The sequence below is a fragment of the Glandiceps talaboti genome, chromosome 8 (assembly GCF_964340395.1).
Source record: "Glandiceps talaboti chromosome 8, keGlaTala1.1, whole genome shotgun sequence".
NCBI lineage: Eukaryota > Metazoa > Hemichordata > Enteropneusta > Spengelidae > Glandiceps > Glandiceps talaboti.
In genome coordinates this window covers 820,681-847,551 of record NC_135556.1, presented here as the reverse complement: position 1 = coordinate 847,551, position 26,871 = coordinate 820,681, and the positions used below count along the sequence as shown (strand labels likewise).

The 26,871-nt window shown below is 35.6% G+C and overlaps 1 protein-coding gene across 4 annotated transcripts in view; it reads right to left on the bottom strand.

Moving 5' to 3' along the window:
• Positions 1-14,876: 14,876 nt before the first annotated feature.
• LOC144439092 (arfaptin-2-like) overlaps positions 14,877-26,871 on the bottom strand; it is a 39,257-nt gene continuing 27,262 nt past the window's right edge. For 3 of the 4 annotated variants that reach the window (XM_078128349.1, XM_078128352.1, XM_078128353.1), the window contains exons 3-6: positions 25,980-25,997; positions 22,213-22,783; positions 17,995-18,169; positions 14,877-15,328 (exon numbers count right to left, since the gene is read on the bottom strand). In XM_078128349.1, coding sequence (XP_077984475.1) covers positions 15,161-15,328; positions 17,995-18,169; positions 22,213-22,783; positions 25,980-25,997 — 932 coding nt within the window. In that variant the 3' untranslated portion in view covers positions 14,877-15,160. The remainder of the gene's footprint in view (positions 15,329-17,994; positions 18,170-22,212; positions 22,784-25,979; positions 25,998-26,871) is intronic. The other variant, XM_078128351.1, reaches the window with a different exon arrangement.

The following is a 26,871-nucleotide window of genomic DNA, read 5'->3' as shown; positions in this document are numbered from 1 at the left end:
TATTTCCAGAACCAGAGGACAATCAAGAGGCTAAATTTTTAAATGAATACTGGGTTCTTAAATTAATACAAGATACTAGGAACAGACGTATATTTCAAGATAATTATGGAAATTTATTAGTATGTTTTATATAATTGTATATAAACCCTTTAATATACATGTACCTGAAAAAATGTGGACATTAGGATTACCAGTAACGAGAGTGAACGGAGTGAAAACAAAACTAAAACAGCCGCCTTCAGCAGACACAGCAGTGTCAACATCATTGGAGTCGCAGCATTCGCTTAACTATCCAAAACCATTTACTTTGCGAGCGTTAGCACAAGGCGCAGCAAATACTAACAGTTTACACAGTTTACACTATGCACTACATCAACCATTTGATAGTATAATGTCTATGGATATACGAAACCCTCGATAAACTAATAATTCTTTTCAAACGCAATGGAGTTACTATAGTTTCATTAGCAACAGCACTCGGTTTAGTCATAACTACCATAGCTATTGCATTAGGTATAGCTAAATCACCACCCGTTGGTAGTAGTGGTAGCGGAAGCGGTAGCAGCGGTAGTAGTGGTGGTCCAGTCAAAGCAGTTATTAAACGTGTTGCGGATGTATTAAAATGGTTAGGTAATAAAGCAGCTATGGCACTGCCGGGTATTATCGGTACTATCGTGTCACTCGTTTTAAAAACAGCGGGACAAGTTGTAGGATTTATAGCTGAACATGTATGGTTGTTGGCAACTGCAATAGCAGTATACCTTTATGAACGGATTTTAACTAAACGAGCCAAAACAAATAAATAAATAAATGAAATGAAATGAAATGAAAAAAATAAATGAAATAAATTACTAATATTTTTTTGTATTTTAGTATAATAAAGTATAATATATAGTATAATATAGTATAGAAAAAATGCCTTACAATAGAGAACTACAAGGTGACTACTCAAAATTGAACGCACTCGGTAGTAAAGGAGAACGAACTCATCACGTTGTAACGTATAATCCAAATCGTGCAAAACCCGGTGAAGTTTTATATATCAGATGTCCAAAATTAGAAGACACTGTTGTTCTAACGGGTAAATTCAATCTCGTTTTTGATCTTAAACTAAACGGTCATCCTAAGAACTTCGTTGTTCAAAACCTGTCTGCTAACATCATCAGTCGATTAGTTTTAAAATTCGAAGGGGAAATCTTAATGGATTTAACAAACTACAATTTAATACAAACATATAAAGATCTATATTCAGATAGAACAAATAAAACGCTGTATGGAATTCAGTCAGAAAATCTCCGAAAATTGAGAAGCGATAATATCGATGGCACTTCATAAGGCATACGGTAAAAAATATGCGATCGATCTCGCGAAATTGCATCCTATAATGAATGGTCATGGAGCCGTATATCCTTCGAGCTTAGGAAGTCATATCGAATGGGAGATTACTCTCGTTCCCGTTAATAAAATCCTAGTAAGTGAAGACACGGATAAGTGGGATTATACTTTAATAAACATCCAACTTGAATATGAAACGATAAGAGATTCAAAATTAGCTATGGAAATTAAGGGTTATTATAACAGCGGTAAAAGTTTTCTTTACGAACATATTCAACATTTCAGAACAATTAACTTCACTGGTACGAATACAATTATTAACGAGAACATTAATGTACCACGTAGAAGCTTGAAAGGAATTTTTGTATTATTCAGTAAACCACAGCTACAAAATGAATTAGATACCGAATTATTCTTTAATCCTAGTATTAATTCTGTTGCAATAACGATAGAAGGTATCGCAAATAAAGTGTATGCACAGGGATTATCTCCCAGAAAATTTTGGGAAGAAACCAGACGTTATTTCATGTCATCCGAGTTCTGTTGCGATAAGCTAGAGGAAATAACTGAGGAAAACTTTCTGTTAAATAAATATGGTTTGTTTATTGATTTCAGAAGTTTTAAGGATAATAGGTATCATGGTAGTGGTCTGAAAGTCATGAATACAAAAGATGGGGTTCAACTGGAAATTCAACGAGAATCCACATCCACAAACCCGCAAGCAAAAATAACTGCAAATATTTTCATTATAAGTGATGCTATGCTTAAAATTCAAGAATCTAAATTAAAATCTATTATTTATTAACATTATTAACATTATTAACATTATTAACATTATTGATAGTATAGAATAACTCTAAAATGATCTGGCTTGACCCTCCTTTCAATATGCTTATTAGTGCACCGACATGTTCGGGTAAAACAGAGTTCATTATGGAACTATTACAAACGTATTATAAAAACGTATTCGATTATATAATCATAATCCGTCCAACGTTCATAAACAATAAAGCTTACGATAAAAAATGTATTTACAAAGACTCGGACATTATTATAATGACTCCCAACATAGAAAAAATAAATGAAAGTATTGAACGCGTGTATGAGTGTTATAAAAATACAAAAAGTCTAATCATATTAGATGACTGCGCTTTCACGAAGGATGTCAAATCTCGTGTCAATATTTCAACTAAGTTAGCATTTTCAGCTCGTCATGATAATATTAGCGTATGAGTACTTACGCAACAATTTACGAGTATCGCTAAGACATTTCGAGAAAACATCGGTATGCTCGTTCTGTATTACACACCGAGTAAAAATGATGTGAAAGAAATAATTGAAAACTATGGAATGGAATTAAATAAGGAAGAAATTAATGAATTTATAAAAAAATTAAAATATACTCCTTATAGTAAATTGGTATTTCGTTTAAGACAACCTTATAATATAGATTTAATATAAATATAGTATAGATTTAGTATAATTAATCTGATATAGTTAGTATAATATGTCATTAACATGTCATTGCTGTTAATCAATGATGTTACCAATATTTGTTGGTTATTTATTGCATTAGTTATCATCTACTTTTTTTACAAAATAAATATATTATTTATATTATTATATGGTTACTATAACAAAATGGAACAGACATTGTCAGAGCTCACTATTTTACAGCCGACAGCACCGGTAACAGCAACATCGGAGCCACAGGTGTCTCCAATAGTTAAGTACAGAGAAAGATTACTTTGTATCATTGCTGCTGGACAATCAAAAGCTTTCTTAGGAAAAAATTTCACTCTCGAATATATTGAAAAAGCGAGCGATAAAGAAATTGAAAAATATTATAAGATATATGAAAGCACTTACGATTCTCTCGTAAGTGACAACATTGTAAATGGAGTTTTATTTGGGATTAGTAAAATAGTAGGACTTGTGCTTCCAGTACAAAATGTGAATAAATTAAGTGACGACTTGAAAAATAATTTTCTCGTTACAAATCAATTCAAACAACTTACTGGAAAGTTAGCATACAGTTATGGTCCTCTTTTGGCATTGACAAGTGGTGGTCTCACTATTTTAAATAATATTAACTTTGTAACACACACTGTTCACACATGTCCCAAGAAAAGTGACTTGACTGAAAAGAATGACTTGAATAGTCAAATTGAAAAAAATGACTTGAATGACTTTAATAATTTGAGTCAACTTGATCAAGAACTTGTTAAAGAACTTGATCAAGAACATGAACAAGAACTTGATCAAGATATTGAAAACAACTTGAAAATTGACTTGATTAAAAATAAAATAAAGTATAAAGTAATTCAAAAATACTTGAAAATACTTGAAAAGGCTTGAAAAGGTAAATATTTTAAATATTTTGTATTATATAGTTATTATATATATATATATATATATATATATATATATATATATATATATATATATATATATATATATATATATATATATATATATATATTAGTGTAAAAATGAGTGATACAGAAAGTGTAACACAACCCAAAGTAAAAACTCAAGTAAAAACACAAGTAGAGGCTGTTACTACAAACAGTAAAACTAAAAGTCCGGGAAGAGTTGCATGGGGAAAAAAATTATCAGTAATTTCAGCTGAAACAAAAAAACAAAAACAAAAATTAAAAATGAAAGACATGATAGTCGATAACGTTAAATAATGGGTGCAGCTGTTGCGATGATAGTTGGTGGAGCTATTTTAAATGCAACTGCCTTTGTTGGGGGTAGTTATGTAGCTAAGGCAGCTTCAGGCGGCGACGATATGAAAGAAGAACATGAAAAAGAATTAAAGAGACATGATTTAGCTTTGGAGAATTTCAACAAAGATGGAGAGGTATGGTTGGAACATAGGCAGAAAGTATTAGATTTTATAGCGAAACAAAAAAATTTAGATGTTCATGCGAGACAAATCTGGTTCTGACTGATCAAAACTTAAATTTATATCTTGAATTTCATCCAGAGAGTACACAGAGTACACTCACAAGTCTTAACAGTCTTGACAGTCTAGAAAATGAACCCGAATTTAGGGACTATTACCAACCTTCTGATGATATGAAGTTATATCAATACATTTATTTAGCTGGTGGTGGAATATTATTAGTTTACCTAATAAAAAAATATAATATACATGTAATATAATATAATAAACTAATAAACTAATAAACTAACTATACAATGGAATGTCAATTATGTAAACGAAATAGTGTAGCAACTGTAGCCAGTGATCGTACTAACATTTTCAGTACACTTTGTTGTGATTTAATGAATAAAAAAATAAATGAAGTAAACAAATAAAAACTGGTATAACATCATACATTGTAACATATGTAAAAAAATCAATATACCTCGTGATGATATTTGTAAAAACATTTGTGGTAAGATCTATGGAAGGTTTCACTGTTTTGACTGTTGTAATTCATTAAACAAACCTTTAGATGAAAACTTTGAACATGATCAAAGAAGTCAAAATAAACAAAAAAGTCGAAGCATCTATAACCCTAAAAACCACATTAAAAAAGTTTAAAAAAAATATAAACTAAATTATTATCTTTTAAGAACTGTTACTATAATATTTTTATCAATTGATGAAGTTTATATAAATCCAACACGATATCGATCACTCAACTTTAGCGTAATTATAAAAGCAATTCTATTATATTTAGGAGAATATCAGGAAGCTGCGCTAATACCAGAGTTGAAAATGGAAGCATTTTCGCAGAATCAAATTTTTAAACGATTTTGGGATATTGGAATGCAGAATATCCAGAGATAGTGAGATTTAGTTGGTGGCGTTTACGATGGCGTCAAATCTTTTTAAAACTGAAGTTAAATAAACCAAAAAATTAATATTTAATTAGATGAGAGAATGATCAATAAATAATAAAAAATATGATATAACTATTATTTAATTATTGTTTAACTGTTATTTAACATTTTTTTTCCATTAATTTTTGTTTTACTACATTAAAATCCATTAGAGTATAATTAAAATATGAATTATTTGGATTTGTCGTAGATTTTTTTAATCCACGTGAAACAACTATTAATGGGAGTTTTTTTGTATTTGTAAGAATCTCATCTATCATTCTGCTAGGAGCGTAAGTACAATAAAGTTCGTTAAGAGTTATTGGATTATTAAGCCAAATCAATAATCCAGGACCGTAACGAGAATTGAACTTCTTAAATCGAGTAATCAAAAATGGTTTTTCTATTGGAACTTCTCTCCATTTGATTGTAGGAATTTCTTGGATATTTCTTTTTTCATTTAAAATATCTAATAATAAATCCTCATCATTCTCTGAAGGATTAGCAATAGCAGGATCAAGCAGAGAACTAAGTGGACTTGATTCGATTGTGTCGTCTTCAAAAGTGATTGGTTTTTGACTGTGTTTGTTTGACATTTTGAATTTATGGTACACTTGTATGTATATACATATATATTATTATCTCTCTAATTGAACATCCTGACCTTGGTAACTATCGTAATCTGACCTGGAAACAGTATGTAACGAGTGAAATATTTTTGTGACATGTTGTAACATGTTAAGTGCATTAACCTAGCCAAGAGGCGGCATGTACATATTCAATTAGACAGATACATTTTACTACTGTATGCGATTTGCTGACTCATAACAGCATGAGTAGCAGTGAGGCCACTAAGGTTTAACAATGAGGCCACTAAGCGTTTAATTTACTTATAATAACTATAACAAATTTAGTCATTTTTTAACCAATTTTTATGTATAAGATTTATTTTGCCTTTTAATAGATTATATAGATATATTAATAAATTAATTAATATAAGAACAAGACTTTATTTGGCTATATAATAGATTAAAATAGAAGTGGCCTGGCTTTCTCCTTTTCTATACTACTTGCGTTAACAGAGCAAACTGTTAAAAAATGGAGAGAATTACCTGTTAATGTTATTTATAAAGTGATAGGTGTATATCAAATACAGAGAAGATTAGTTTTATAGGGACTTTTAATGTGGAAACAGTAGGTCTCTTGGGTACCGGTATGATGCACGACTTTTTCCAAATATTTGGAACATAACAAGTATCTAATGATGATGTAAATAGCCTACAAAGAACAGGTGACAGCTGATCAGCGCACAATTTTAGTACTTGTGCGGAGACACCATCAGGACCTGAAGCATCGTTAACTTTCAGCCGCTTCATTTGACGCTTCACATCTTCAGTACTGATAGTAATTCTAGAGTTAATCCCATCAGTAGCCTTATGAAGTCAACTACATATAGAGTCTGGATTCAGTGAAAAATTGTGACAGTTAAACCGGGCATAGAAATCATTTAGCTCATCTACATATTTTTGCCCTTTCACTTCAATTTGATTACCAGACCCTCCCTTCCCTTTATATCCAGAAATTAACTTCATGCCATCCCAGACTGCTTTCATATTAGTGGTTTTGAACTTTTGTTCTAATTTCCTCTTATATGTATCTTTTCCCCTCTTAATACAATATTTTAGTTCTTTCTGAAGTTGCTTTATTTTCGCAACATCTCTCTCCCTAAAAGCCTGTTTTTTCCTATTGATGACATCTTTGATTTCGTTTGTTATCCATGGTTTGTTATTAGCAAAACACTAGACAGTTTTCATGGGAATTATATTATCAACACAGAAATTGATGTAGTCAGACACAGTCACCACTTGTTCCTCGAGGTCGATGCTAGAATCCACAAAGATGTTCCAATCCGTAGACTCAAAGCATCCACAAACTCCTCGCATGCCTCATTTGTCCACTGTCTAATAAATTTTTCCTGTACTGGTTCACGGTGGACGATAGGTCTATAGTGTGGTAACATATGTACTAGATTATGATCAGATTGTCCAAGTGGAGGTAATGACAGACTGATATATGCGTTCCGTACGTTTGTGTAATACAGATGAAGTATTTGGTCGTTTCTCGTTGGACAGTCTATGTGTTGTTGATAACCATGCAAAACGGAAGACATTGAACACCTGTTGAAGTCGCCCGTAATAATTTTCAACACATCAGGCGACCCTGTCTGTAATTCGTTGATGAATTTCGAAATTATATCAACAGGAGTAGCTGTGTCTTTGGAAGGTTGAATATAAACAACCATTAGTATAACAATTAACATTAGAAAACTCACGTGGTAAATAGTAAGGACTTAAAGTTAATGCAATCAGTTCAATTTCAGGTGAGCAGAATCTCAGCTTCACTGATACATTATTTTCATGACACCGCTTTTTGTTCACGTAGGCACATACACCTCCGCCTCTTTTCTTTCCACAATTTGTGTCCCTATCAGTCCTATAAACTGAGAAACCCTCCATCGAAATACAAGAGTCAGGAATATTGTCATTTAACCAGGTCTCGGAGAAACACAACAGGCTGCACTCACAATATGACCGTTGATATCTTATGTTGGCTTGCAGTTCATCAGTTTTATTGAGTGAGCGGACATTTCCAGTAATTTACTGTTGGCAACACGGGTTTATATCCCTTCTTCCGATTCCTCTGACGGACCCCTCCTCTTCTCCCTCTTTTCCTTGGCTTCATTTTGGGTGGTAGTATAAAATTACCTGGAAGTCTGAGACAGGTGGATCGAAAACTCATCAGCTCCGCTGTATCTGTAGGCCACACCCGTCTGACCATGATGTCCATTGGCATACCAAAACACGACCAAAAACATTACCAAACAGATAAACGTACTACATAATCTTCCGGACATCTTGACGACAATAACGAATGAAACAGCAAAACTGATGAAAAAAAGACAGGTTCTTACGGACGAGTAAAATAACTGGCAGCCGGTCGCTAACAAAGCAGCGCCCTCAAGGCGTGCACATGTATGTCATAGAACACTGTCCTAATACCAACTTTGAATGACATCTGTTCAAGCATGTCCGAGTTATGGCTTTGGACATGGAAAATTCGCAAACAAAATGTCTGCCAGGCAGCCATATTGGGTCGTATCGAGACGAAAATGGATATGCACATGTATGTCATAGAACACTGTCCTAATACCAACTTTGAATGAGATCTGTTCAAGCATGTCTGAGTTATGGCTTTAGACAGGGAAAATTTGCAATCAAAATGGCTGCTAGGTGGCCATATTGGATCGTATCATAAAACAAATTGACGTGCATATGTATGCCATTGTATGTTGCCCCTGTACCAAGTTTGAAAAAAATCGGTCCAGGCATCTCCAAGAAACGACTCTGGACCCAATCCAATAGTCCCTGTCCTGGACTTCGTCCGGCAGGGACTAACAAGCACATCTTGTGACTTCTGTTCGCTGTATTGCTAATGAGTGATAAAATATAATATGTGTTTTCCAATCAGGGGCAACCTTGTAACAGCACATCTTCCCACTAAGCAACACATCATTCTCTGTAGAAACAGACTGACCACATTTTTATAATCATGTAATTTTAATATGAATGCAAGAGATTTGGAGTTCACACACAAATACAATGTATAATACCCTCCCTATACTGTAGCAAAACAAAGTCTTCACACACATTTAACAACAGCAGCTACAACATGGTCTTCACTGGACAATGAATGTTTTTATTCATCGTTAAAATATTATTGCTGTTACAACTAGATCATGATACTAGGCACACTTGAACATTATTTATTTTTTACAAGATATTTCAATTGTTACCACGTCTACACAACATGCAACCCTTTAAACATACTAGGAGTGGCAGGTTTGTTGTACTTATTGTCTTTGAGGATAAAGAATTTTTAAAAATTCACTAGTTGATAGATATATTTCACCACTTCCACATCATGCACTAAGAGTTCTAAATGAAATACTAGTGTTTTAGAGTGTACATGTATGCCCTACACAGGAAAAAGTTTGTTTTCTTAAGAGCTATAACTGTCCAGTACAATGTACACATATACTCGCTATAACTGACCAGTACAATGTACACATATACTTGCTATAACTGACCAGTACAATGTACACATATACTCGCTATAACTGACCAGTACAATGTACACATATACTCGCTATAACTGACCAGTACAATGTACACATATACTCTCTAGAAGTGACCAGTACAATGTACACATAATTTTACTAGCTAAATCTGACCAGTACAATATACACATAATTTTACTAGCGAAAACTAACCAGTATACTGGTGATATGAAATTTCAATTTTGTAGGGTCAAAAGTTTGAGAAGCATAACATAATGTCTATAAAAGGGTCATAAAAAGTAATGCTGTGTTGGTTACCTATTAGTGAGAAGTACAATATCACACTGTCCCTTTCTTAACAGTGTGTGGTACAATATCACACTGTCCCTTTCCTAACAGTGTGTGGTACAATATCACATTGTCCCTTTCCTAACAGTGAGTGGTACAATATCACACAGTCCCTTTCCTAACAGTGTGTGGTACAATATCATACTGTCTCTTTCCTAACAGTGTGTGGTACAATATCATACTGTCTCTTTCCTAACAGTGTGTGGTACAATATCACACTGTCCCTTTCCTAACAGTGTGTGGTGCAATATCACCCTTTCCTAGCAGTGAGTGGTACAATATCACATTGTCTCTTTCCTAGTACTGAGAGGTATAATATCACACTGTCCCTTTCCTAACAGTGAGTGGTACAATATCACACTGTTCCTTTCCTAACAGTGTGTGGTACAATATCACATTGTCCCTTTCCTAACACTGGGTGGTACAATATCACACTGTCCCTTTCCTAACAGTGTGTGGTACAATATCACATTGTCCCTTTCCTAACACTGGGTGGTACAATATCACACAGTCCCTTTCCTAGTACTGAGGTACAATATCACACAGTCCCTTTCCTAGCAGTGAGTGGTACAATATCACACAGTCCCTTTCCTAAGACTAAGTGGTACAATAACACATTGTCCCTTTCCTAGCACTGAGTGGTACAATATCACATTGTCCCTTTCCTAACAGTGTGTGGTACAATATCACACAGTCCCTTTCCTAGCAGTGAGTGGTACAATATCACACAGTCCCTTTCCTAAGACTAAGTGGTACAATAACACATTGTCCCTTTCCTAGCACTGAGTGGTACAATATCACATTGTCCCTTTCCTAGCACTGAGTGGTACAATATCACACAGTCCCTTTCCTAGCAGTGAGTGGTACAAAATCACACAGTCCCTTTTCTAGCACTGAGTGGTACAATATAACATTGTCCCTTTCCTAACACTGGGTGGTACAATATCACACAGTCCCTTTCCTAGCACTGAGAGGTACAATATCACATTGTCCCTTTCCTAACAGTGTGTGGTACAATATCACACAGTCCATTTCCTAGCAGTGTGTGGTGCAATATCACACTGTCCCTTTCCTAACACTGGGTGGTACAATATCCCACAGTCCCTTTCCTAGCAGTGTGTGGTACAATATCACACAGTCCCTTTCCTATCACTGAGTGGTACAATATTACACTGTCCCTTTCCTAACAGTGTGTGGTACAATATCACACAGTCCCTTTCCTAGCACTCAGGTACAATATCACACTGTCCCTTTCCTAACAGTGTGTGGTACAATATCACACAGTCCCTTTCCTAGCAGTGAGTGGTACAATATCACACAGTCCCTTTCCTAGCACTGAGTGGTACAATATCACATTGTCCCTTTCCTAGCACTGGGTGGTACAATATCACACAGTCCCTTTCCTAGCACTGACAGGTACAATATCACACAGTCCCATTCCTAGCAGTGAGTGGTACAATATCACACAGTCCATTTCCTAGCAGTGTGTGGTGCAATATCACACTGTCCCTTTCCTAGCAGTGAGTGGTACAATATCACACAGTCCCTTTCCTAGCACTGAGAGGTACAATATCACATAGTCCCTTTCCTAACAGTGAGTGGTACAATATCACACTGTCCCTTTCCTAGAACTGAGTGGTACAATATCACATTGTCCCTTTCCTAACACTGGTTGGTACAATATCACATAGTCCCTTTCCTAACACTGGTTGGTACAATATCACACAGTCCCTTTCCTAGCACTGGTTGGTTCAATATCACATTGTCCCTTTCCTAACACTGGTTGGTACAATATCACACTGTCCCTTTCCTAGAACTGAGTGGTACAATATCACATTGTCCCTTTCTTAACACTGGTTGGTACAATATCACATAGTCCCTTTCCTAGCACTGAGAGGTACAATTATTACACTGTCCCTTTCCTAACACTGAGTGGTACAATATCACATTGTCCCTTTCCTAGCTTGTACTCAAAGCACAAAATGGTTTATCTCAGAGTCATACAGACAGTAGGTTGCTTCAATTGCAAGAACTTCATGCACTCCCCTTGGTAGGAAAGCTGTCAACGTCCTTCAAGTATGCTGGTCCAGGAATAAATTGGATAGCAGTCAAGGAAACATGGTTATAACTGACCTTACCCATCACAACCAATTGATGAATTGTGTTTCAGAGACCTGACTGCCTTCGAGCAAGTAAGTACAAGCTCGGAATGAAAGACATCTACCAAATTCAGCAAATTTTAACTTTATTTTGACTAGAAAAAATCTTGCTGGAAAAAAATTCAAAGGGATTTTATTTCAGCAAAATGAAACTCAAAGAGCTTATAAAGAATCTGGCCTAAACTTTTATAACCTTCTTGAGTCCATTATAAGAAGTTTGGGTGTACTTTTTGTGATGAATATCTCTCAGAAGAGATTATAAAGTTTTCTCTGATTAAAATAGACTATACAACTACATAGAACATCATTCTGTATGCATTGCATAGACTATACAACTACATAGAACATCATTCTGTATGCATTGCATAGACTATACAACTACATAGAACATCATTCTGTATGCATTGCATAGACTATACAACTACATAGAACATCATTCTGTATGCATTGCATAGACTATACAACTACATAGAACATCATTCTGTATGCATTGCATAGACTATACAACTACATAGAACATCATTCTGTATGCATTGCATAGACTATACAACTACATAGAACATCATTCTGTATGTATTGCATAGACTATACAACTACATAGAACATCATTCTGTATGCATTGCATAGACTATACAACTACATAGAACATCATTCTGTATGCATTGCATAGACTATACAACTACATAGAACATCATTCTGTATGCATTGCATAGACTATACAACTACATAGAACATCATTCTGCATTGCATAGACTATACACAGAGAAACGTACAATCAAGTAACAGTCAGTACAACAATCATAGCTACATCATAATATGTAGGTTTAACATAAAAATTATTTACAAACATTTTCTCTAATCCCCTTCATATTGTTCTTGTCCCTTATCGCCATTTTTTAAAAAATCTCTAGCCTATACTACTAACAGCATATACACAGGTATATAACCACTTTGAAAGTTCAAACTTCCAGGTAACTAAGTTTAAAGAAAATCCTTGGTTATAAAATGACCCTCTTGTGTTAAAATTTACAGAAAGGAATTCTATTTCCCTGCAGCTACCACATATTCTTTTGTCACATCAAGGCTAATATACAGGTGTATACAGAACATTTCTTTCTGCTTTTAAATTACACATGGTGAAACATCATTACAATAAATATTCTGGTTTGTGAACAGTTTTTTTTTAACAATTGTAGTACCTACATGTACCCTAAAATACAGTGGAGAGCACAGAAATATTGAATATGCACTTTGAAGTTCACACCTGATTGAATTTATGTATACTTATCTACAAGAACTTTTTGTTGACTTTTCAAACCATATGATAATGCACAAACTAGTTTGTATGACTTTTTCTGTATAGTAACAAATTCTACTTTTCCTGTCTTTGGAGGTTTTTGGTACATGACTTACTAATCACAAACTGGCAGATGCCCAAGAATTTGTTACATATAACTTTCAGCAAAATATTTTGTCTCTGGTAGGGCAAACCTTTTACTTAATCAACATCAGTGAAAACAATTAACAATTACAAAGAATTAACTGGCACATGCATGAACTCTCGGAGCTGAAAATACCTTGGAACTGAATGAGCAAGGTAATCAATAACATTGAAAACATGACACAATGAAGAAAAGATGAAACTTTCAGACAGGGTTCTCATATTTCTGTAGGAAGTCTGCAGTTTTGTAAAACAAATGATGACATTACAACTGATATAAGTCACCTCAAGTTGTTAGATATTATGCAATATTATTGTTATCTGAGGGTTGTAAAAATAGCAATGACTTGGGATATATCTGCCTATATGTTGCACAACACAAAGTCATGCATTTGTGTATCAAACTATTATTATTTTGACTTTTTTGAATATGAAAATAGTGCCAATGGCACTGTGGCACAACTGTACAGTTTTTAAAATTGTTCATCCACCTGCTCATCCATGCTAGGTATATGTGTTCATTTGCTGATTGATTATCCAGTTGCCTTCCAGCCCTGTTGTTATCTTTGCAATATGTGGGATCATTTGGCTAGTGCTATGGGCATGGTCATGTTGCTAGACTTATTTGCAAACATTTTTGTAATGTTCGTTCACTTGTCTATGAATCCCTGATGTTATCTTTGTGATACACATCATTCGGCTGTTGCTATGGGCATGATCTTGTTACTAGGTATATTTGCAAACATTTTTAGAATGTTTATTCATTTGTCTATTGATCTCTGTTATCTTTACAATAATACATAATAGTTGGCTGTTGCTATAGGTGTGGTCTTGTTGCTTAGCAAATCAACATTTTTGTACATATATCTTTTTGAATGTTTCTTCACTTGTCTATTAATCCCTGTTATCTTTCAAATATATGTGACAATTTGGCTGTTACTATGGTGTGGTCTTGTTGCTAGGCATATTTGCATACACTTTTTTAATGTTTGTTCACTCGTCTAAGAATCCCTGTTGTTATCTTTGAGAAATACACCATCTTTTGGCTGTTGCTATGGGTATGGTCAAAATGTTTTAAACAAAGTCTACAGAAAAACACTTCTAGAAACATCTCACCAAACATCACTCTCATTGGCCACTTATTTTTTGAGATATAAATTTTTGACTAAAATTCATTTTTACACCCAATTTGCATATCGTTGATGAGATCATTATATACTAAAATATTTCATCTATGCACCCCCAGATGCATCCCCATTAAATTTCCACCCAATCTGCTCAATAGATTTGGAATTAAAGATTTTTTACCAAAACACACATTTTTAGCCCTAATTTGCATATTAGTGATGGAATCATCATGTCATGAACAAATCTTAATCTACACATCCCTAAGAATGTTCCCTCTAAATTTCAGAACAATCTGCCCAGTAGTTTTAGAGTTTAAGTTTGTTTGACCAAACATCACACACCAGTGGCAAAATCATTTTGATTTGAACAATTTCCCAACTAGATACCCAAAGTATTACACCAAGCAAATATCATGGCAATCAGTCCAGCAGTTTTTTACTTTTAAGTTGTTTACGCACACACATCAACAAACACACACACACACACACACACACACACACACACACACACACACACAGACAGTCACCCTGCCTATAGCACTACTGAACCTTCTCAGTTCAGTTGTGCTAAAAATCAAAACAACTATTCAGGGCTTCAGCTGCTTATGAAAATAAAAGATAACAGTTTGCATGTATTTCTACAAGGCTCCACAATTCCAAAAGACAAAGTGTACTTAAATACAGTCCCATTGGGTATGTTTTGTTCCATTGAATGTTCAAGTTTATAGATTTCATTATGCAGCAAAGACGAATATACTTGTAGATATGATGAGATGAGTCAATTCTTGTTATGTTGTTACTGTTGGTTAGATTCACTTTCAAGGAAGGATGGCATGTTCTCCGAAGGTGGCTTCAATTTAATGCTGAACTGTTTGAGGGTTGCATCCAATGCTTGTTGGTTTCCGGAGAAGTATGCTGATATTGCATTGTGGAACAAAAGTAGCTGTTTATGCATGACTTTGACCTGCAAGCAAAACACATGTTGATGATAACTTTATCAAATGTAGTTGTATATAAATCAGGGTTTGTACACTTAACGTAAAACAAAATTCCAGGACTTTCCAGGGGTATTCGTATTGATTTTGGCCATTTTGCAGGGGTGTTGAGCACCAAAGTATATTTTTTGAATGACATCTATTTGTCTGATGTGGACAAGAAGAAATTAACAAGGGTTTCCATAATATGTCACAAAACATTGGTCTTGTTGCTAGGCAAATTTATATACATTTTGTTATCTTTGTGAAATACATCACCGTTTGGCTGTTGCTATGTGGTCATGGTTGCTACGGATTAGCATACATTTTTTGAATGTTAACTAACTTGCCTACCAGAAGATGTTGTTATTTAACCAAAATATACTGCCATTTGGTTGTTGTTAAGGGCGTGGTCATGGTTGCTAGGGCAAATTTTGTCAACATGTTTTGATGAAAATCTGTAGAAGAACACTTTCAGAAACATCTCGCAAAGTTTCAGACTCGTTGACCAAGTACTTTTTGAAATATGTTTTTGACTAAAAATGAACATTTTCACACTTAATTTGCATATCTCTCGTGGAATCATTGTATCTTCGTCCATACATCCCTAGATGTATTCCCATTAAATTGCAGCCCAATCTGCTCAGTGGTTTTGGAATTACAGATTTTTAACCAAAAAGACACATTTTAGCCCTAATTTGCATATCACTGATGGGACCATCATATCATGAGCAATTCTTAGTAAAAACAATTTGAAGAATGTTTCACCCAAATTTCAGCCCGATCTGCCCCATAGTTTTTGAGTTTAAGTTTTTTGACCAAAAATCACATTTTTTGACCCAAATCACAAACCGGTGGTTAGATTATTTTGATTTGAACAATTTCCCAACTAGACATGCAAGGTAATGGACCCACCAAATATCATGACAATCGGTTCAGCGGTTTTTTACTTTAAGTTGTTTACACACACACACACACACACAGACAGACAGATGCCAGGCAATCCCTATAGCACTACTGAACCTCAGTTCAGTTGTGCTAAAAATTATTACATTGATTGTGTAACTTTGCCATTAACTATTGACGTATTGTAAGATTTTATCAGGAGTACTTACATTCATCCCAACAAAGTAGCAATGACATCCTTAGTAGTTTTTTCAAGTTATCCAACATGAATTTTAGTATGTAAGTTTTGGAAACACTTGGGGATTGTCATTAGTGTGCTCAAGAGGAATTATCATTTTTACATGTCATTGATTGAAAATCATTACTTCTATGAAAGACTTTTCTTCACTGTAAACTTGTCAAAATAATCCACCAGACAACATGTAAACATTTCTAGACCTCACAGTACTCCTTTGGGATTTACTGTATAAAAGTAATAATGTAAACATTGGTAACATGCCTTGCATGTGTACAAAATTAAGACTGTCTTGGTTGACCTTGCAGTACAGTATACATTACCCGTCTTCTGTAACTTGTAAGTGTTGTTGGCAATTAGACTGTCGACAGTCGCTCGTGCCTTTCTTTCCTACGTTTCGTCTAAACTTAAGATGTCACCGCACTCCGATCAGGCACAATACTACTATAATTGCATTCGGCCCTCAATATCAGTATGCGATTATAGTAGTGTTGCGCCGGATTGGAGCACGGCGACATCTTAAGTTTCGATAAAACGTAGGAAAGAATGGTACGAGCGACTGTCGACAGTCCAGTTGGCAATAGCAGCAAGATGTTGCAAAATGTGGACACCAACAAACTGACATGTACATTCAACATTCCAACATTGAAAGTTAGAAACTATTAAAATGATCACTGTTCCTTTTGCAGCATTTTGTACAATTTTTGTAACATTCATGCAAGAAATCTGTGTTTATGACACAAATGAAGCTTGTAAAAAAGACTGTACTGTATAGGCCTTTGCCAGCAGGAAGCTGTGATAATTTCGTTTATGGCACATGTGCAATGTACAAAGAACGTCTTCCAAGGTCATGGGTCATGAAAGACACAATACCATTTTGGAGTCGATCATTTCCCCGATGATACAACTGATTTAAAGCTGAAAACTGGTCACAACAATTTTTTTTAGAGGAATATAAACTGACATTTGTAAGCATAATATTAAAAGTTATGGAAACATTCTGAGCTAAAATTGCAGCAAAACCTACCCATCTAGTTGGGCAGGTGTTTCTGAAATCTTCCTGGTGTAGCCTGAACATTGACCAGCCAGGTCGCAAGGTTTATTACCATGTGGTCAGATGACAAATGTAGGTCATGAAGTCAGTTTTATGCTAATTGCATGTGCAGAACTCAGTTGGCGGTATTCGCACAACTAGACATACGTGGATGATACATATTTAATTACAAATTGCATGTCTGATGATTTGTCAGACTGCATATATACTGAAAGGGATTTTCCATAAGGAACCATTAGACTCAATCATGTATGATGAATCCCCTTATATTGTCAACTGAGCCACAGGTATTAGACCACTTTTTTGATCTAGTGTATACTTTCTAAAACTGTACCAGACAACTGTTTTTTTATGTTAAATTTCAATTTCAATGTGAATCCAGCATTGGCCTTTAATTAAAATGATATCAATGTCATTGCATTGATGCCATGAAATCCTAGAAAAAGGGATTATAAGCTTACCTTGTTTTCCTCTAAGAACTTCAATTTGATTGCTACATCTCCTCTAAGTTTGTCAAACTTTTCTTTGTGTACTGAGTATTTACGTTTAGATTCTTCCACCTTGGCAACTGTTGCCGAGTCTCTTGGTTGTAACTGAAGTGCCTCCATATCTGTTCTATATGCATCATACTCCACCCTGCAACACAGACAATGTACAGGTCAATAAAATCATACTCCACCCTACAACACAGACAATGTACAGGTCAATGAAATCGTACTCAACCCTACAACACAGACAATGTACAGGTCAATGAAATCATACTCCTCCCTACAACACAGACAATGTACAGGTGAATGAGATTATACTCAACCCTACAACACAGACAATGTACAGGTGAATGATATCATACTCCACCCTACAACACAGACAATGTACAGGTGAATGAGATTATACTCAACCCTACAACACAGACAATGTACAGGTGAATGATATCATACTCCACCCTACAACACAGACAATGTACAGGTGAATGATATCATACTCCACCCTACAACACAGACAATGTACAGGTGAATGAGATTATACTCCACCCTACAACACAGACAATGTACAGGTGAATGAGATTATACTCCACCCTACAACACAGACAATGTACAGGTGAATGATATCATACTCCACCCTACAACACAGACAATGTACAGGTGAATGAGATTATACTCAACCCTACAACACAGACAATGTACAGGTGAATGATATCATACTCCACCCTACAACACAGACAATGTACAGGTGAATGAGATTATACTCAACCCTACAACACAGACAATGTACAGGTGAATGAGATTATACTCCACCCTACAACACAGACAATGTACAGGTCAATGAAATCATACTCCACCCTACAACACAGACAATGTACAGGTGAATGAGATTATACTCAACCCTACAACACAATGTACAGGTGAATGAAATCATACTCAACCCTACAACACAGACAATGTACAGGTGAATGAGATTATACTCCACCTACAACACAGACAATGTACAGGTGAATGAAATCATACTCCACCCTACAACACAATGTACAGGTGAATGAGATTATACTCAATCATACAACAGACAATGTACAGGTGAATGAAATCATACTCCACCTGCAACACAGACAATGTACAGGTGAATGAGATTATACTCAACCCTACAACACAATGTACAGGTGAATGAAATCATACTCCACCCTACAACACAATGTACAGGTGAATGAAATCATACTCAACCCTACAACACAGACAATGTACAGGTGAATGAGATTATACTCCACCCTACAACACAGACAATGTACAGGTGAATGAAATCATACTCAACCCTACAACACAATGTACAGGTGAATGAGATTATACTCAACCCTACAACACAATGTACAGGTGAATGAAATCATACTCCACCCTACAACACAATGTACAGGTGAATGAAATCATACTCAACCCTACAACACAATGTACAGGTGAATGAGACATAATAGATGTATGCATGTTGCAGTCTAAGACTAGAGGTGTCGAGTGTCCAATGTGTGGCTCACATCACAACAAGATTGATGAAAATACAGGTTAATGTAATTGTAAAAATAAAGCATTAAAATTGTTCAATGTCATTTTTTTCAACAACATCTGTAAAATAAATAAAGTTCTTTTAAAAAATACATGGTCTTTGTCTCATTCCGTGTGTTAAATTTCAATAGTGAACCGTCTAAAAGTTAAATGTGACAGCAGTTTCTGTTTCAACGGAATCTCAACTAGTACTCTCCTTTGATGTGGTTTCCGGACGACCTGTGACCCAATGACGTTATCATTTATGTATGAACAAGTCGTTGAGAATGACATAGTCCCCACTATGATTGGGTTTTAAGGAACTGGCAGTTTATGTTGTCATTTTCTTGATATCACTACTCTGATTACGCAACAACACTTGTGAACCTAAATCAAACAGACTTAGATATGTTGTGTCTGCTCGTTGGACATGAAACATGCCTACTCATGTTGTGTCTCCTCATTGGACATGGGACATGCCTACTCTTCAAGATGACGTGATGGAATAAACCATTCAACAATAAAGAATGGGTCGGCTATGGGGGGGGGGGGGGGCTGTTCAAGCATGTCTGAGTTATGGCTTTGGACATGGAAAATTCGCAAACAAAATGGCTGCCAGGCAGCCATATTGGATCGTATCACAATGAAAATGGATATGCACATGTATGTCATAGAACACTGTCCTAATACCAACTTTGAATGAGATCTGTTCAAGCATGTCTGAGTTATGGCTTTAGACAGGGAAAATTTGCAAACAAAATGGCTGCTAGGTGGCCATATTGGATCGTATCATGAAAAAATATTGACGTGCATATGTATGCCATTGCATGTTAACCCTGTACCAAGTTTGAAAGAAATCGGTCCAGGCATCTCCAAGAAACGGCTGCGGACGGACGCACGGACAGACGGAACCCAATCCAAAAGACACATTTTAGCCCTAATTTGCATATCACTTTAAGTTGTTTACACACACAGACAGACAGACGCCGGGCGATGCCTATAGCACTACTGAACATAGATGCATATTATTATAGTTGATATTATGTACCATATTATATGAAATTTGAAGCTTGCATTTTTAAGATATAGCCTAATTACCTAAAATCATTAATTATCATTTTATTATGCAAATTATTCATTACAACTGTAAACTATAATACCTCAACAAATTTTACAGGACATGTGCACTCTGTTTTGTTTAACATATGTACTAAATTGTATTGAAATTGAAGTATGTAGTCTTAAGATATAGCCTCAGATATAAAACCATTAATTATGGAAATAATTCAGTAACACCATAAGGTACATCAACAAACTTTATCGGACATATTAGAGTTGTTATGGTTAACGTATGTACTGAATTGTATTGAAATTGAAGTATGTATTCTTAAGATATAACCTAATTACCGAAAATAATTAATTATACAAATTATTCATTAATACTGTAAGGTACAGCAACAAACTTTATAGGACATATGCATTTTCTAATGGTTAATGTAAGTAGTAATCTAAAATTATATTGGAATTGCTTATTTAGTTGATTTCATTGACATGTGAATTTCCCTAATTAATATGAATAGATCTCAATCAAAAACTAATCAGGTCTAGCCATTACCCAAAACATTATATGTACCAAATTTCAGTATAATTGGGCCAGCCGTTTTTAAGAAAATGATGACACAGACAGACAGACACACACACACACACACAGATAGACAGACAGACAGACATACAGACAGACATACATCCCCCTTTTAATACCTCCCGTACCCTTATGTTACGGGAGGTGAAAATGATACTCTAATGTCTGTGCGCCTATTTTTTAAAATTTATCAAAAAAGTACATTTTTGATCATTTTGGGGTGAACATTTTTGAAAATTTCCACATTTAAAAGTGCTACAATTTTTGAATGGATGAACCAATCATGAAAATTCAAAAAAGTATTTTGGTTTTAAAAGTAACATCTTCTTTCAGATGAAAGAGAAAGTAAAGTAAAACTTTAGAGTATTTCCAAGTTAAATTTTTTGTGTGACCCCCTACTAAGACAGAGACTATTTTAATTTGTTTAATGTAAGTCAGGAAATTCTACCCAGTTTCCCCCAATTCTTTACCAGAGTATCCCACCAAAATTACTGTACAAGATATATATTAATCTATGCCAGTTTTGCCAGATTCAAAAGTATCCATGCACTGGTCCTCCACCTCATCCCCAATCCATTACTGCTGGGGTTTACAAATAGTGACAAAAAGAGTGCCAGTTTTTCATCAGTTGTCAGGTCAATTTGCCAAAAACACGACATGACCATAAATGCCCTATCAAACTAGCAAGGAATATTTACAGAACATTTAACAGAAACTTTGTCTTATCACAGACAATTACATGTACTCTCATTCTAAGCCTAGTTCTGGTACATCACTGCTGTTTTAAGCTATGCACACTACTAAGAATTGAACAGCAACATAGTGGCTGCAATAGATCCTTTACTGGTCTTTGCTTAGTAAAATGTTGTCTTCCAGCAAAAATAAATATGTGTTAACCTTCAAAATGGCATTCATATTATTTTGTCATCAATTGTTAATGTCATACTATCAACATACTACCATCCACTCCTAAACTAAATACTACTATCCTGCCATAAAACAACCAATCTTACCTGGCTGCCTCATACTGTCGTATTGTGACAAGACTATCTTCCATTGTTTTGTTACATAGAGTGTTCACATTAGATGTGAAGAAATTCAAAGCTCCTAGCAGTGTTTCACCATTCTTGCATAGGTTTCTCTGCGTCTCAGCATTATATGTGAACTCATCCTGCAATTCGGGTGACTTCACTGCAAGATCTGTAAATGCATCTCCAAGAGCACGCTGTGTCTGCACCACTTGGTAGAAGTGATTTGTAAGAGCCCGAGAGAGACGCAGGATGTTGGCATACTTCCGTTGGGTATCCCTAAGAACTTCAATCTGTGCTTCTAACTGGAGGTCCACTGTTCTGGACCCTCTGCCTAATTTCTCCGAGATGATTTGCCTTGTACACTTGTAAGTAGAAACACTCCAGTTCTTTAAAGCATCAATCTTAGATTTGGAATTTTCTAAGAATCGTTGACTTCCTTGCATACCTGATGCTGGTATTGTGCTACCTTGTTGACTGCCATAGGCTGTACCACTATTGTACATGGAGCCAGGGCTAGGTGTGTATGCACCAGTGTGACTTGCTGGTTGTGATGCTTCAAAATAAACAGAATTAAGTCAGTAAAATTTGTCACTCAACTAGTATGATTCCTTTACAAGGAAATATTTTGTACCATTATAACAGATATGATGTTAAGCTAGCTATAGCAAAGTTCCCACTCAATGGACATTATGTAACAAGTCTTTGTAGAAGACACAGCCTTTAAATACTATACTTTACTTCTGTGTGACTGAATGGTGACATTTTAAAATAAATTCATGGTGACAAATAAATATTAAAATGTGTGATATACAGGAAAATGTTGGATTTTGATAACTGACCCTGAAGGCGAGATTCAAGGTCAAGGGTAAATGACTCAAAAGAGATAGTACACCTACCTTGTAATAATATAGGGATAGACAGGTGAATAACATTTCCATTGAATATTAAAGTTGTTGAGTTATGCAGTAAATCATGATTGTTCAATTACAAATATGGCCACCAGTTAATAGCTATGTGAGCACCAAAAGTAATGCATGTATCACATATATCTTATTCTTCATAACCTTTAGACATCATTTTGAAATAAAAGTGCCAGTGGCACAAGTGTTGAGAGGAAACTTTGATTTTCTCCTATGATTATGTAGTCTTGTTGCTAGGCATTTTGTATACATTTTTTGAAGATTTATTCACATGCCGACCAACCCATAGTGTTATATCTGCAATATACACTATAGTTTAACTGTTGCTATGGGCATGGTTTTGTTGCTAGACACATCTGCACACATTTTTGTAATGTTTATTCACATTCCTTTCCCTTCACTGGTGTTATATTGGCATTATATGTCATCTTTACCTGTTGCTGTGGGCGTGGTCTTGTTGCTGAGGATATTACTATATTTTAAAATGTTTATACAATTGCCTACCCATCATTTGACTGTTGCTAAGGCCAATTACATAATTTTAGGAACTACCCCTTTTAGAAGATAGAAACATTACCAACTTTCATCCCCAATAATTGAGAGGTAAAGTTTGATACCAAATTCACTAACATATTTGACAAAGAGTACTTACCATACAAAATTGAAAGTCTAGAAAGATGAAATTAAACTACTGTATAGAGTATTGAAGTTTGCATATAAATGTTTTCTTGTGACATTTTGGAAGTGCAAAGTATGTACTTGTACACAGTGTTCGGAAGAATGACGTGTGTTCATGTACATGCATGTAAACATTTGTAACATATTTAGTGTACATCTGAAATACATGTAGTGTGCATGCAAGTTTAGAAAAGACGCATTGCAATGGGATTTTGACACTAATTTTGGTAGGAACGCGTCCCAGGGACGTATCAGAAAAAAAGTGACTGCAACCTCTGAATCTTGCTTGCAAAGATATGTTGGAAATGCTCTCCAAGGCAAACAGAGTTTTGCCCACAATGCCACACATTTGCCCACAATGCCACACATTTGCCCGCAATGCCACACATTTGCCCACAATGCCACACATTTGCCCGCAATGCCACACATTTGCCCGCAATGCCACACATTTGCCCACAATGCCACACATTTGCCCGCAATGCCACACATTTGCCCGCAATGCCACACATTTGCCCGCAATGCCACACATTTGCCCGCAATGCCACACATTTGCCCACAATATCCACACATTTGCCCACAATGCCACACATTTGCCCGCAATGCCACACATTTGCCCACAATGCCACACATTTGCCCGGCAGTGATCCCTTTCAATCTCCCTTTTGTTATCCCCATTGACACCTTGCATTCAACTAAATGACTTCGCCCGTGACAACACAGTAGTGATAATCTCATGAATATTCCATGGGCGGCCAAGCGTTTGCAAGGGCGGTTTTGGACATCCGGTGGCAACACAGATGATTACCTTCATCTTGAATATGATCACCTCCCTTAGAAAGCTTACCTTTGCTAATGTGATGGTAGACACTTGAATGGTGTCTGTATAACTCTTGCATAGAGATAAGAGGCAAAATGTGCTTTTTTATATATTTTATATATTTTATATATTTACATGACAAAGTTGCAAACTGAAGAAACCATGTGTCATGATTAAAATATAATCGTAAAAAATTTGATGAATACGCTACATGTAATACAAAGATAAACCAAATTTAGCTGTATGACTTTGAAGAAGACTTTTGAGGTCAAAGGTGAAAGCCTCGAAAGAAAGCTCCTTTTGACACCGAGTGTAGGCATTTGAATGGTATCTATGTGTTACATCTACTCACTTATGATGTACAGTGTGAAATTTAACAACAAATATGGCTGCCATTCAGTTTGATCAGAAAACAATGTTACGTGTATATGTCTCACATGTAGTATGTTACCTTTGTCCCAAGTTGGGTTAAAATCAGTTAGGGCATGCCTAAGATATGAGGGTGAGTGAACCCATGGATGGATAGACACATGGACAGAACCCACTGTAATTGCCCCTCCAGGCAGTGTCTGTTGGGGCAAATGGAAAAACACATGGACAGAACCCACTGTAATTGCCCCTCCAGGCAGTGTCTGTTGGGGCAAATGGAAAGACACATGGACAGAACCCACTGTAATTGCCCCTCCAGGCAGTGTCTGTTTGGGCAAATGGAAAAACACATGGACAGAACCCACTGTAATTGCCCCTCCAGGCAGTGTCTGTTGGGGCAAATGGAAAGACACATGGACAGAACCCACTGTAATTGCCCCTCCAGGCAGTGTCTGTTGGGGCAAATGGAAAAACACATGGACAGAACCCACTGTAATTGCCCCTCCAGGCAGTGTCTGTTAGGGCAAATGGAAAATCACATGGACAGAACCCACTGTAATTGCCCCTCCAGGCAGTGTCTGTTGGGGCAAATGGAAAGACACATGGACAGAACCCACTGTATTTGCCCCACCAGGCAGTGTCTGTTGGGGCAAATGGAAAATCACATGGACAGAACCCACTGTAATTGCCCCTCCAGGCAGTGTCTGTTGGGGCTAATTATTTTTCAACAATTACATTTTGTAATTTTTATTTGTCGAGTACATTGGTAAACTCAAAAGTGAATAACTGCAGATAATGTGAAGAGTGAACTGTAATTTGAGTAGTGAGGTTGGGAAGTTGGCAATGGGTCACTTTTACTGTAGGTTATCAGGACATGCAACAAGACAATAATAAATACATGTGCAGATGTCTAAAGTAGTATATATCATTATGATAGAATAAAGTATTATATTTCTACTACATACTTGCAAAGCTGTCGTCTTCTAACCACACCAGCCATAAGTTTATAGAAAAGGAAAGTCACATGGGTTAGCAAATCTCATTCAGATTCATATATGTACATGTATAACATACATGTATAAAATAAAGACACACTGAAGCAATGTTAATTCAAGACATTAGTTAGTACATGTACACCTAATTATTGAGTTTACAGGAGAAATTCAACCAACTTGTCAATCTGCTCTTTTATTCTTCTATGCAATAACAAGAACTTTTAATGCCTTTAACAGCAGTTTTACTCCAACATACACATTTGTACGTACGGTACATGAAATCTACATTGCAGTCCTGAAAATCTGGTCCTTTTCTTCTACTATACACATATGTAATCACGAAATAAAGAACCTAAACAAGAATTTCAAAATGAATGATTTGTTTTTTTACAATGTACACACTGCACAGATAAATGTACAGCACACAAATCCTGTTTATTGTTATAAGTATTTAAGTAAGCCTTCATTGGCCTGTTTACAGTATATTCCATTCAATCTGCCATACATGTACCTCACTTGTGACTACAATTGCAAACAATTGATATAACATTTCGAAAATCTCAACATATAATTGCCCAATCAGCTTGTTCATTACCCTGGGGTGTCGTATATGATCATTCATATGAAGTGCTACACAGATGAGCACACACAGAAATGAGTGCACATTAACAAACAAATAATACAGCTCAAAGTCTGATGTACATACATCATCAAAAATACTGTAAATACATGTATTACCTCTCAGTGGTTCTTGGTCAATGTGGTGAAAGGATGAAAGATGGCCTTGTGTTCATAGAGGAATAGTACTCTGAATGGAACACAGATGGCAGAAATTGGAAGAATGGCCTCCTTTACAAGTATA